This window comes from Corapipo altera, unplaced genomic scaffold (assembly GCF_003945725.1).
Source record: "Corapipo altera isolate COAL_440 unplaced genomic scaffold, ASM394572v1 79, whole genome shotgun sequence".
NCBI lineage: Eukaryota > Metazoa > Chordata > Aves > Passeriformes > Pipridae > Corapipo > Corapipo altera.
Genome location: NW_020884927.1, coordinates 177,705 through 190,847, shown reverse-complemented (window position 1 = coordinate 190,847; position 13,143 = coordinate 177,705). Strand labels below are relative to the sequence as shown.

The window sequence follows — 13,143 nt, the reverse complement described above, 5'->3', positions numbered from 1 at the left end:
GTTCTTGGTCAAGAAAAGCCTTGAGGGGTCTTGTGAATTAGCTTATGCTGGTTCATGTTCGTGGTGAAGGTGGGGGAAGCACATGACTGGAAGATGAATGTTACCTGGAATTGCTGGGTACCTGGAGAGCTGGATTGCTCTGCTCTCTGCTTTCTGTGTGCTGGTACTCAGGGAAAGGTAGAACTGCTGCTGGGTGATGCTCTTATCCTAACCTGTGCTGCTCTTTGTGGAGCTGCTGCTCATCAGCACCCAGTAAGAGCTTTACAATAGGGGGTGTTGAACCCAAAGCACGCTTGTAACAGCTTTTTTCTGAATTTTATTAACAAATCTAAGTGTAAGAAAAATCCCTTCTGGGAAAAACAGACTGTCCTTTTTTTATTTTGTTTAAGCAACTAAAATCCAAGGTCAATTGTTTTTCTAAACAATTCTGAGATCACCCGAGGTGCTGCTGGCTCCATTAGCAATTCCCAGCTCTTTTTTTTAAAAAAAAAATTCTTAAACCTGATTTCCTATGACGATGTAATCACATCATCAGTTCACTTGCTGCATCCCCACCCCTGCAACCGAGCTGAATCCAAGAACTGAGACTGAGGGAGGTGCTGATCTCTTCACCTTGTTCATCACAAACCCATCCCTCTCTTTCGCCCTGTTCCTGCTGGCTGGAGCCTTGTGAATTTATGAGCTGCTGAGCAGTGAGGGATGCCATCCTTTGCTGACACGGGTTATATTTGCTGAAGAGGTGGCGAGAGCTCTCGGAAGTTTGGAGAAGTCTGAATTCTTGATGAGTTGTCACTAGATGGCTCAAAGGTGAGGGCAGCGGCATCTTAAGGGAAGTAAACCGAGCGTTCTGGAAAAGCGCTATTTAAAAACCCAGGCTTGTGGTCAGGCACCTCTCAGCAGCAGTGGCAGAGCTTAGCTGCCCTTTTTGCCTTCTGGGATCACTTAAAAATATATATATATAAAAAAGAAAATATGACCTGCCAGCAAACATTTGAATTCAGAAGGTGCAGCAGCAGAATTCTGTCGTGCTCAGCTTCTGCGGTGACGTTGAGCTAGATGAGAATTTCTCTGGAGTGTTTAATTTGTTATGGTGTAATATACATGTTCTTTCCCGTTATTTCATAAATATTTAAATTAAGCCTGAATGCAGAACAAAAGGGATCTGTTGCTGCCCAAGGGTTGGGCATGAGGCTTTTCACTGTGCAATTGTCAATTCCAAGATGAAATTGTTCTAAGTGAGTTTTCTGGTCGGGGTGAAAACTGTAGAGCTAAAAAAAAAAATTGCAGAAGTATGATTTTAATGCTAATTTTGAGGAGCAAACAAGGAGCAAATATTCCTGTGTAAATTAACCCCTGTGTTGCTGGTTAGCAGTGGAGTACACTTTGTGATCTGCCAGGGATGCCAAGGGTAGGAGCCAGTGGTGGGATGCTGGATGGGCTTACAGGCTCCTGTGGAGTTCAGAAAGTGTTTGATTCCCCTCATTGCTCATTCCATTTTTCTTTTCCTTATTCCCTCCATTCCATTTCCTTACCTTCAGTTGAGAATAGTTAGTTCTCTGAGCTTTCCAGAGCACCCTGCTGCCTCACCTCAGACGTCCTGGTGTGCCAGGGATGCTGCCCATCCCGGACAATTTCAGCTCATCCAACCCCACCAGGCAAAGCTGCCCGCTGGGGTACCTGGGAGTTGTATTTTTCCTCTTTTAACTTCACTTTTGGGCTCTTTGCTTCCTCAGCAGATGGCATTTTTATCATGTTTTTGCAAAGTCCATATGGCCTACAAGAGAGAGTCTCTCTCTTGATTGTAAAACATGACCACCTGTTCTGATTTTAATGAATGCAGTGAGCATCCGTCTTCATATATCTACTTAAAAATAGCTGCTTCAATTGAATTTGAAAAAAAAAAAAAAAAAAAAAAACCTCAATTGGGCACCAACACTTCGTCTGCTGAAATAATCAATTAATAATTAAGTGGCTAATTTTAGAACCCACTGGCCTTGCCCATTCCCTCGGACTCGTGGTGATGAGAGCAGACAGTGATTGATTGCCCTGCCGATGCCGAGAGGCTCACGCAGGGCTGGGGCCAGATGCCGGCGGGCTTCGAGCTGTTTATTGGGATATTTAGAAGGTGAATGCAATGCAACTTCGTGGCTCTGCACTGCAAATGGACTTGTCTTCCCTGCTGCTGCTCTCTCCTCTCTGCATTGCTCACACGCAGCCGTCCGCAGGTACCCCTTTCCCTGCCACCTTCTGAAGGATAAAAATCTGGTGCTTAAAAAGATGCCCTAATGATGGGCCAGCTGGAGAGGACGTTGAAACTGTAAGCAAAAATAGACTTGAAAGGCTTATCCACTAACTGGCTCTTAATAGAAAGCCCTGCTAGAATCACTGTGCTCATTAAAATAACAATTGGCAGTTAACTGTTTCACAGCTCCCACAGGTCTGCTGTATGGATGAGAAACTATGGAGTTTTTTGGCTCGAGCTTTCAGAGAAATAGAAGGGACCAAGATGCCCAAATCTTGTTAGAGGAGTGTTGATGCTGAATTCAAAGTCCATTTGAAAAGTAACTCCTTATTCAATAAGCCTGATGTGACATCATCTTGCTCTATGGCTAATTAAAGTACCCAAATGGTAGGAGCACACTGGGGTTTTGGTTGGTTAGTGTTGTTCAGAGGTTAAATATTTCAGAGGTGAAAGACACAGGAGCTGTTTGAAAGAATGTTTTGGGGAAGGAGTGCTGGTTTTCCACACAGAGGCGTAGTTTGGCAGTGTAAGTAAGTGGTGTAGAAAACTTGACTTGGTGCAGCTGCTTGGAGCATCTGCTTTTACACCTTGAGGAGGGACAGAGCCAGAAATCCTTCCCAGAGAAGTGTCTGAGCCCATCATATGCAAGAGAGTAAGGTGCTAGAAGCAGTGAGAGGGGAAGGCAACTTGCCTGCTCACCTTGTTTTACTGAAGGTGTTTCTGACACCTTTGCCCCACCCTGCCATAGCCACCAATTAGCCCCTTACTGGGGGGAGAAGCTCCCCTTGCTGGTCTGGTGGTGGTTGCTGTAGCCTGATCGATGTTAATCCAGTTATCTCTCAAACCACATGGGATTTTGAGACAGCAGGTCTCAGCTGTACAAACACCCCGCTTTGAAATGCTGTGCAAATAAAAAACCAACCGTAGTTATTGGCATTTAAATTCGTTTCTGTGTAATCTTTGTGATAAACTTCCACTTGTGCGGTGTTATTTCAGTGGGAGGAGGGTCAGAGCAGTTTTCAGCTGATGTCTTGGTATCTACCAGTTGCTTGGTAAGAATGGTGTCCAACTTGGCTTCCTTGTGTGTGTGTGTGTGTGGCCTTCCCTCCCTGTACATCCAGAATAGCAAGGGATAATTAAATGAAATTCAACATTAAAGGCTGAAAGTTGCAAAGGGAGAAGCATATTAACCTCGTTGAGCTGGAAAGAACACTGGGAGGGTGTTTGGGGCCTGAGTCTCAGGGGGCTTTATCGTCTTATTTTTCTGTTTTCTTGGGAATTGACATTTAATTGTGCAGAAAAGAAAATGTATCACTAATTCTGCTGTGATCCCTATTATGTAGTTGTGGCACTGTGGAATATCTGTGAATTAAATCTTAAGAAGAACTGGAATTTAGTCTGTTCCCTTAGTAGCAGAAATGCAAATTTTTTCTTGATTGGTAATAAAGTCAAAGAAGAGAAGCAAAAAACAAAACTGTGAAGGTTATCCATCTAGAGCAAGCATGACAAATTTAATCCCTTTTTTCCCACAATCCAATTAAAGTAGCAGACTGAGTTTTTAGCCTTGAGTTCTCCAACAGTTTTCCAAGAGGGGACAGCTTGAGGAAGGAGAAGGGGGTGCTGGGAATTAGCAATGGCAATTGGAGTGGCTGGGCTGGGAGCCAAGAAGGCAGGAGGGAGAAGTGAGAGTCCTTTTAGCTGCTGCCTTGAACATGTGTCCCAGGGGGGTTGCAGGAGGCCACACGTGCAGGCACACACATGTGAATGCACCTCTTCCCCTCACTGACTCTGTGAAAGGCTGCATGGACCCTTCTGGCCTGAATTTTGGGGCTGTTTCAAGCCTTCTTTAACACTCCTTTGCTGTAGTGCAGACTGTTCATCTGAGACGAGGCTTGGAGTGAGACGTGGAAGCCTCAGGCGGGATTTTATTGTGAATATTAGAGGTCCCGTGTACCCTTCCCAACTGAGGAAATGTTGCCCCTTTTCTTCCTCCTCCCCAGATCACTGTGTTCACTACTACGACCTTCGCAACACTAAGCAGCCCATCATGGTGTTCAAAGGGCATCGCAAGGCAGTGTCCTACGCCAAATTCGTGAGCGGGGAGGAAATCGTCTCTGCGTAAGTACTGCCTTCTGTGGGGGCTAAAAACTTGGTAGCCCTTGCTTTGAGACACTCTTTGGGGTCCCTGAGCGAGTTCACCTGCGTGGGTGGGTGCTCTCACTGGCTGCTGTGCTTTTGGCAAGCAGAGCATTGCTTTTCTCTAAGACAGAAATAGAAACTCATTCCTGGTGTCACTTGGCTCTGCTCTGTCTTGTGGAGCTAAAATGCTGAAGAGGAATATGAAGGCAACTAGATGTGGCTCCTGTCTGCCAGCCCCGACTTTGGGAAGCTGCAGGTGGACTCTCCTCTTGCTGTGTGGGCTGAGGATGCTCCTGAGCAGAGCTCTGCTATAGAGAAGGCTGCTGGCAGAGCCCTGGGGACAATAATCTGCAGTAAAACACAGCTGATGAGTGACAGAAGCGATCAAATGGTACTACTATGTCTTTCAACCACAGCCTGAAAGCAACTCCAGTAGGACTGACTGCTTGATCTGTTCTCTGGTAATTTATTATCTGCTCTGTGGAGGCCCTTTTTAGGATAATATTTAGGTTAGAAAGTAAACAAGGAGAAGCTGTGTTTTGTGGTCCTAATGGCACGTAGCTTTTCAGCCAGGGCAGACCATAGGTCTGCTGTGGAGGCCCTGAGGAACAATATTCTCCAGCTTCTGTTCACTTACATGGCCACGTGTCTGCTACAAAGCCAGATGTGGCTGCCTCAGTTCTAGGTGGGTTTTCAATCACGTGATCTGACAGACACACTTATTCCTACACGGTGAAAGGCTGGAATAACTTGGCTGCCAGCCTCTTCAGCAAACCAGAGGTGAGCCCCTCTTACCCAGTGGGGAAGGTGCAAGAGGCTTTGGGGGGCTGCAGGGGGATCTTTGATCTTAACACCTTCATGTATAACACCTGAGGGCAGGAGGGATGGATCACAGGGGTGGATCTAGTCCCAGGAAGTAACCCTGTTGCCTTGTACTAGTGATTATCCAGCTTGACTCTATCCTGTGTTTTCACACAGTTTGCCCTAGAAGCCTGGAGATGAAACAGAGTATTTTAAGGTGTATTCAGGCTGCTAGGGAGTTACTCTGAGCTGAGCTGTGAGATGAAAGATTCCCCAGTGACTTCTGGTACTGTTTATATTTAATCAGCTCCTCTCTTCTTATTTCCATTAATGTTATAACTCTATAAGGCTGCAAATTTATATCTAGAACACAGAGAAAATTAAATTTAATGCTTTGAACCAAGTCTGCGTAAGGGAAAGTGTTTAATAGAAGCAGGAGGAGGCTGGGAAAGTTTTACAGCCATAATGAAGTGGAGCATTATTTATGGGATGTTTTAGGACAGAATGGCCCTGTCCTGCTTAGGCCAACCTTCTCAGAAAGCTTATCCTGAAGTTCTGAGAGGCCTATCGATAGAGCTGTCAGACTTAGACAGGCAACAACAGGATGAGGGGACTAACTGAAAGGTTCACCTACCTTTTCCTGTGTGAACAGGGAGAAATGTCAGAGCAGATTATTTTTCCTGTCTTTCTTTCGCAAACCGAGGAGAGGAGACAGCAGTAGTGGCTCTCAAAAATCAAGCGCTGATTTCTGTTAAGAAAAAATTATATGTATATTCAGATTCTCTAGATTTCTAGCTAAAGCTGTTTTATGGATTGCATTGATTTACTTTGCCTTGTAGAGTTAGGTTTTGACCTCAAGAGTGTTCAGAACTGCCTGGTATTTAGCATAACACATTGATTGCAGTGCTGATTTACACAGAGAGACAGATTTAACAGAGCAGCACATCCATGATGTTTTTTTGGAGAGGGTATGAAACCAGAAGAGCAGTGTAACACCAGCAGGATCAATGGCCTTTTCCTCTTACCCTTGCAGTCCAAGGGTGGATAACTTTCTTTTGTGGCGTGCTCATCCTAAGCAATGCAAACGTGGCTAGAGCTTGATGGGAATTTGTTAACAGTAAAAAGATTCCATTAGTAATGGACTTAAGTGTTTTTATTTTAATGAAGAGACCTAGAATGTATGCCACTAAATTATAGAGGTTAAGTGCCTATATATCTGAGGTCTTGCTGATGGGTTAGCTAATAGCAGCAGCTGTCACAGGAATCTGACAGCTTGTAGACCAGGCATTAGTCTTTTGCTGCTTTACCCTGCCTGCAGAAAAGTTTAGTTTCCAGGCGACTCTGAAGCTTTTAAAAGCAGCATTTTGAAAATACAACTGTCCTAATAGCACAGAGGGCACCTCCCTGTACTTGTGGGCCAAAAAAGCAGCAGTATGCACCTTTTTGCCCTCTCTGAGCTGTGCTGCTCCTGTAATGGTAAGGACAATGGAAGGAAGAGTGAGCAGCAGTGTAGGGCAGGGACAGACCTGGAACAAGCATCAGGCAGAGAAGTTGAATGCTCTTTTTTTAGGCCTCCCCACTTGAGACCTGGGGTAAAGAATGCACTCCTGCTTAAGTCACAGTATTACAGATAAAATTCATGCCTCCATTCTGATCTGACCTCATACTATTATTACAAATGACTAACAAATCTTGCTGCAGCTCCCTTATCGCTCCTTTGTCATTCCAGCTGTCATTGAGGACTGAGATAAGGTTTTTGCAGGATAGCACAAGGTGCATCCCTTCTCTTTTGTGCTATATTTTTAGGTAAATGGGACACTGGTGCAGGGCTAATGTCTTACGTCATTGGTAATATTTGATGGATATTGGGTGGCTTGTTTTTTTTTTTCCTTTCAGCTCTAAATACTCAGAAAGCAGCAAGGTTGTGTGGCACGACCTGCATGAGGGGAGCATTGCCTGCTTCCCCTCCCTCCCACCCAGGAGGCTGACAGGTCCTGCTCCCAATCTCTTTCAAATTTAAGATCAGAACAGCACTAACCCTCTTCTCAAAAAGGCTTCATGGGGCTCCAGTTCCACCACATCACCATTTGTTCCCCAACTGTGGAACGTATTGTAAGTCAGTGAGTGCCAGACTATCAGAGCCATATATCAAAATGTAATCAATGATTGCTAGAGAAAAATGCCTGTGAAGTGAGAGATATTCATGTCCCCTCAACTTTAAGGGAAAAAATTAATCCTGTATCTCCTGGAAACATGGGTTCTTCCTGTTTTAATTTGAGCTCTGCCTGGCAGAGGAGGCCACCTCCATCTCCCTTCTTTTTACCAAAGACAAAATGTTTGCTCACAGTAAACAAAAAACATTTTGAAGGCAGGTATGTTTGCATGCAGGGAAACCACAGAAAACAACAATGTTTATTTAATCCCAACAGATTTTTTCATACTTTGAATAGTAATATTTAGCTTCGCCACCAAGGTGAAAAAAGTAGAAGCTTGAGGTGTGCATCCCTCCAGTCTCAATTACACATGAGAAAACCAGATCAATTTAATGCTGACAGCAACTCTGAACCCCCAGGTTTTTCTGTGCTGCTGCTTGGTATTGGGCAAGAGGAGGAAAACATGCTTCAGGGCAGCTGGAGAGGAAGGAGACTGCTTCCTGCCCGAGTTATGGAAAGACATGAATGACAGTTGCAACCAGCACAGAGAAGGGAACAGATTTTATTCATGCTATAAAGGTTTAAAAAAATCAATAAATTCAGTGTGTCCTGGATCTGTGAGGATCTGGAGGAGGCAGTGATGGCCTAAAGGCCATTCAGTTCAGTGGAGGGCTCTGCAACTGAAGGGAGAAAGGGAGAGTAATACTTTAGGGAAGTTTTTATTCAAACATGTAATGCATTTTGACAGGCTTTTAAAATAATGTGATACCTTTCTGAGCTCAAGCTGAGCTGCATGTGATTGAAAGTGGGATAAATGTCCTGGAGTGCACTAAGGCTTCCTACGTTTACATTGCAAGTAGGGTGTTAAGGAGCAGTGTGGCAAGGGAGGAGTTCCTGCTGTATGGCAGCAGGGTAACTTTAGGAATTGTTTTCAGGTCAACAGACAGTCAGCTGAAGCTGTGGAACGTAGGGAAGCCTCACTGCTTGCGCTCCTTCAAGGGTCACATCAACGAGAAGAACTTTGTAGGGCTTGCATCCAACGGAGACTACATTGCCTGTGGTGAGTAGAGCAGCCATCCCCACGTGCTAATGGGATTCCTTGGAGCTGGGGCCCCTCCAGTTCCAAAGCACACCAGCACTTGTGCTATGTAGCTGCATGGGCTTTTTAATAAGAGTATTATTCTGAACTCCCACCCTCCTTCCCTTGCCAGGGAATAGCATGAGCAACCCTGTCCTAAGGGGGTCTGTAGTTGGTTTTCTTCCGTTTCAGATGAGTTGTTTGTGTATGATGATTCAGACCTGCTTGTCATCAAAATCAACCACTAATGTAATTGCTGTTGATATGACTTACGTCTTTCAAGCTTAACAACTGGCACATCCTCCTGCATCACCAGTAGCCTGGGCCACAAGAGGGTCCTGTGCTTGTCACTTAGTGCAACAGTCTGCGTGCTGAAGCAGTAGCAAACACCTCCTTAGAAGACTGAATCATCAGTTGGCTGTTCCTGTCCTTTCCCTGCTTAAGTTGGTCTGTGGAAGCTGTGTAAATCCACAGGTTTTGGTGGGAAAGCAGTGACAGGCTGATAGCTGTGGGGCAGCTGTGCCAGCACTGAAGGGAGGACCTTACTTAGCTTACCTGTTCTCTGATTTCTGTGCAGCTTGCAAGGCAGGAATCAGGATGGATTTCTAAATAAAGCCTGCACAGACTAGTCTCTCTTGCTTAAGCCTCCACAGACCAAACTGTCATACTTGATTATGGCAGGCAGAACTTTGACAGTGCTACCTGCCTTTGAGCTGTGACACTGAGCGGGCTGGGTGCAGCGGTGTTTCTCGTGGTAGCGTAGATGCTCTGCTCAAAACGCCCTGAGGAAGTTATAGGGGGGTTGTCGAGACCCTGTAGGTTTTGCAAGTGTGCTGCACACTGCAGTTGTCTTATAATAAAACCTGGTCCTGTTATTAAGCGTGGTGGAAGTTTGCTGTGGAGCACTCCCAGCTGTCAGGGCACCACAAGCAGGGTGATAACTACATGGAGGAAATGTCTGATCTTGTCTTAAGCAATAGAAGAGCTAAGAACCCTTATTTCTGTTCCTGCTACCAGAACCTAATCTTGTATATTTTTATATTTTTTTTTTTTTTTTATTTCTAGGAAGCGAAAACAATTCCCTGTACTTATACTACAAGGGCCTCTCAAAGACACTGCTGACATTCAAGTTTGATACAGTCAAAAGTGTCCTGGACAAGGACCGGAAAGAAGATGACACAAATGAGTTTGTGAGCGCCGTGTGCTGGAGGGCACTACCAGATGGGGTAAGCTTTCTGCTAGGGTGCAGAAGGAATGCCTCCTGCTTCCTCACAAAACAACATTGCTGAGGGTTTGACTGGTATTTCACTTGGTATTTTCCCATTTATGGGAAAACTATGGGTATTGCAGATCAGTGTGAGAACATGAATATCTGCGGGGTAACTGAAATGCTGGGGGAGAGGGGACTGCTGTGCTCTTAACTCTTCCACCTGGGTGTTTGAATTCCTCTACGTGGCATCTGAAATCTCAAAAGCATCACAGGATTTCTGGCACTCAGATGTGGGGTTTTTTGGGTGCATTAGTGGGGTTTTTGTTGCTTTAGTGATGGCAGCTGCAGATACTCACTGTGGAGCCTTGTCTCAATGTTCCTGTGTCTGTTTGGGATTGCTCACTGGAACACAGTCCCCATGTTTAGATCAGTAGATAAGTAAAGGAGGTGAGCCCAGGCTGCAGCCACCTCAGTGACTGTTCCAGTGACACTTAATTCAAATCCAGAGCATGTGTCCTGCAGGCAGGCCTGACACAGCTTTTGTGAGTCTGGCCTTTCAGCACAGGGCTGCTCTGGAGGACAAAATACTGCTTTGGAATTCAGAGTGCTCTCAAAAAGCTTGCATTAAAAAACAATGAGCAAGTAACTCTTGTATGTACAAGGGTTTGCAGATCAGATACTTAATGTGCTTGTTGGAAGGGGAGGAAAGGACCTCATCTTAAATGCAGTCTCACAAGTAGCTGAAGTGGAATGTTGCCCAACTGATGTCTTGAGATGTTACATTCACAAAGACAGGGCTTGGGAGAGGCAGGGTCTACCAATCTGTTTCTGTATGAAAGAACTGCCCCCACAACTGTCATTCAGTTGTCACTGACATAAACTCACTTCAGATAGACACTTCTGAATCAAAACAAAGATAAACCCACATGCCTGGAACTGCCCTTTGTGTGTAAAAATACGAAGTGGGCTGTTGTGGTTCAAATGGTAGGCATGAAGCTTGGTGCTGTAGGGTCACCATCTTCTTTCTGGCTGGGGATTTAGGAGGGTTTGGTGTACACAGGTGTCGTGTCTCAGATGAAGAGTGGCTGTTGTAAGTTGTGTAATTCATCTTTCTGCTGGATGAAAATGTGATGTGGGAACCTGGGTGTCCAGAAATGCCCTTCCCTGAACTGCCTTCACTGCAGTGTTTGGGTTGTCCTGCCCACTGCCCTCCTGGGCAGCTCTTCTACAGGGATTAACAGTGATGTCCCACTCCTGGAGTTATTTCTGATACCATCTCCTTAGCAGTCTTTTCTCTGATAAATATGCTTTACTCTGATAGACCTTCTGCTTAAGTGACTGACAAACTTCTGAGCAGTCACCGAGAGGCTGTCGAGCAATTCTTCATAACCAGTATGAAAAATACTGTACGAAAATGTAATAGTTAAATCAGGCCCATCAAGATTGCACCAAATAATAGTCAGGCTTCACTCCATTAATTCAGAATCCACTGCCGTTCTTATCTTTTTTTGCTATCATTCCTCTGCTTTTCCCTGGGCTGCTTCTAAATGAACCTATTTCTCCCATGGCAGCCCCAGTACCTGGCTCTGGTTTGTAAAGAGAGCAGCAAAAAGCTGCCTGTGGTTGGAGAGCTGCTGGCTGAGTAGTTCTTACCTCTGCCTGTGGTGCATGCCATGCTGCTCTACACACCGAGCAAGCAGCCTCACTTGCTTCTGCTAAGAGGCCCTAATTCTTTCTTCACCATATCTCCAGACAAGAAGGACTTTTCACTGATCCAGCTGCACGTTCCTCTTCCCTCTTGTTACCAGCATAGCGATCCTCTTCTGGCCTAATTGAGCCTTTGCTCATGTTCTTAGGAAATTAAATTACTGCACAGCCAAAGGTCAGTTATGTCCACAAAGTCTCGCTCCAATGATGAAACTCTTCTACTCTACATTTCAATAATGTTTCTCCAATTTGGCATGATTTTTTTCAAATGAGCTTCATATATACAGGCTTCCCTAAAAGCTGACATTTTTTTTTTTTTTTTCTGATGCTGGGATGAACCCGAGAAGGCCTGTGCCTCGCAGTGCTGTCAGCATCTGTGGGATTTGGGGAACCCACATCTTATTCCTGCCTTAATTTGCAGACTTTGATCCTGGATGAGTCACTCTGCCTTAGTTTCCTAATTATAAGAGTCACCACACCTCCCTGTCACCGCTGGCGGTGATCCCGCCTGCTCTGCTCTGTGTGAGGCGGTTCCAGCCCAGCAGCCCTGTGAGCCTTGGGAAACCTGCCCCAGATCCGCAGGGAGCACAGTGAGTAAGCTTTGTGCTGCTGTGGGCACACTCTTCTCTGTGCCTTGCTGGGCTGGTTCCGAGCACCTCCCTCGTCTCTGTTCCACGGTCACTGGGCAGCAGCTTCTGTTTGCTGCCGAGGCTGTTCCTGAGGGGTGGGTAAGGCAGGCACTTCCCTGGGGCTCACTGCTGGAGCAGGCACTGTTTCCTTACAGTGTTGCTCTCAAGGATTGTTCTTTAATTAACCTTTGGAGATAAGATGAGTAAGTTTCAGACCTGTCAGTTATCTGGGGAAGCATGAGTACATGTACTCCTTCAGTTCGTGCACTTAAGTGCAGAATCTCAGATCCTAATTAAAACTTAACTAAAACTTTCAGATGAAATGTCATTGATTCTTTCTTAAATCTATTTTTATGTAATTCAGGCTTTTACTTCCTCCTGAGCCAGAGTCAAGCTGTGCCAGCAGCCCTTGCCAGAACCCATATTTTTATTTCTTTCCCTTCTGTGTTGCTTTTCCTTTGCTTACAAAGATGCAGAGACCTTTTTGCAGGAGCTGTCACCTTTCCAGCTGCAGAGGTCCAGCCAGCACCTTCTTTCTACCTGTATCAAAGCCATTACAAGGGAGAGAAATTATTCTTCCTAAGTGCTTATTAGCATTTTGCACCAGGATTACTCACTTTTCAACTCTTAAAAATGTTTAGAAATAAGCACTAGCTTGTAGGCTAATAATTTGGTTAGACTCTTTGGAAAAAAACAGGCAAATAAAAAGCCTCTCAGCGGGCCATTATGAAGCAAACCTCTGCTTCTTGCAGTGCTGTGTTCTGGACAAAGGTAAATAGGCTGTTTGATATTTTTTAAATAGCCCTTATTTATTGTTTGTGGGGAAAACCATTTCTCCCTTCTCATTTTATGCTAAAAATCGATCGATATTTAAAAGTAGAGAAAGCTTCAGAATACTTCTGGCCTAAGTGACCTGATAAACATGAGTTAGACACAGAGATGCTCTTCAGAACCTTCCCTGAACAAAAGCCTTTTTTTTCCTCCAAGTCAAAGATTTTTATAATACATTCATGCCATCCTTTTTAGCCAGCTTGATTTCAAACATGAATTTGGTCTTGAGACTGGAAAACAACCGTCTTCTGTTTCAGTAGTGTATAAACAGGGGATGCTCTTGAATACAGGGGTGCTCTTGCATAGGGAAAGGAAATTATAGCAGTGGGAGTAGTTCAGTGCACTTAAGTGGG

At 44.9% G+C, this 13,143-nt stretch overlaps 1 protein-coding gene across 2 annotated transcripts in view; it reads left to right on the top strand.

Annotated features, from left to right (window-relative positions):
• The window catches only part of COP1 (COP1, E3 ubiquitin ligase), a 118,000-nt gene that overhangs the window by 76,688 nt on the left and 28,169 nt on the right, over positions 1-13,143 (top strand). For both annotated transcript variants that reach the window (XM_027658493.1, XM_027658492.1), the window contains exons 16-18: positions 4,243-4,360; positions 8,271-8,395; positions 9,479-9,639. In XM_027658493.1, coding sequence (XP_027514294.1) covers positions 4,243-4,360; positions 8,271-8,395; positions 9,479-9,639 — 404 coding nt within the window. The remainder of the gene's footprint in view (positions 1-4,242; positions 4,361-8,270; positions 8,396-9,478; positions 9,640-13,143) is intronic.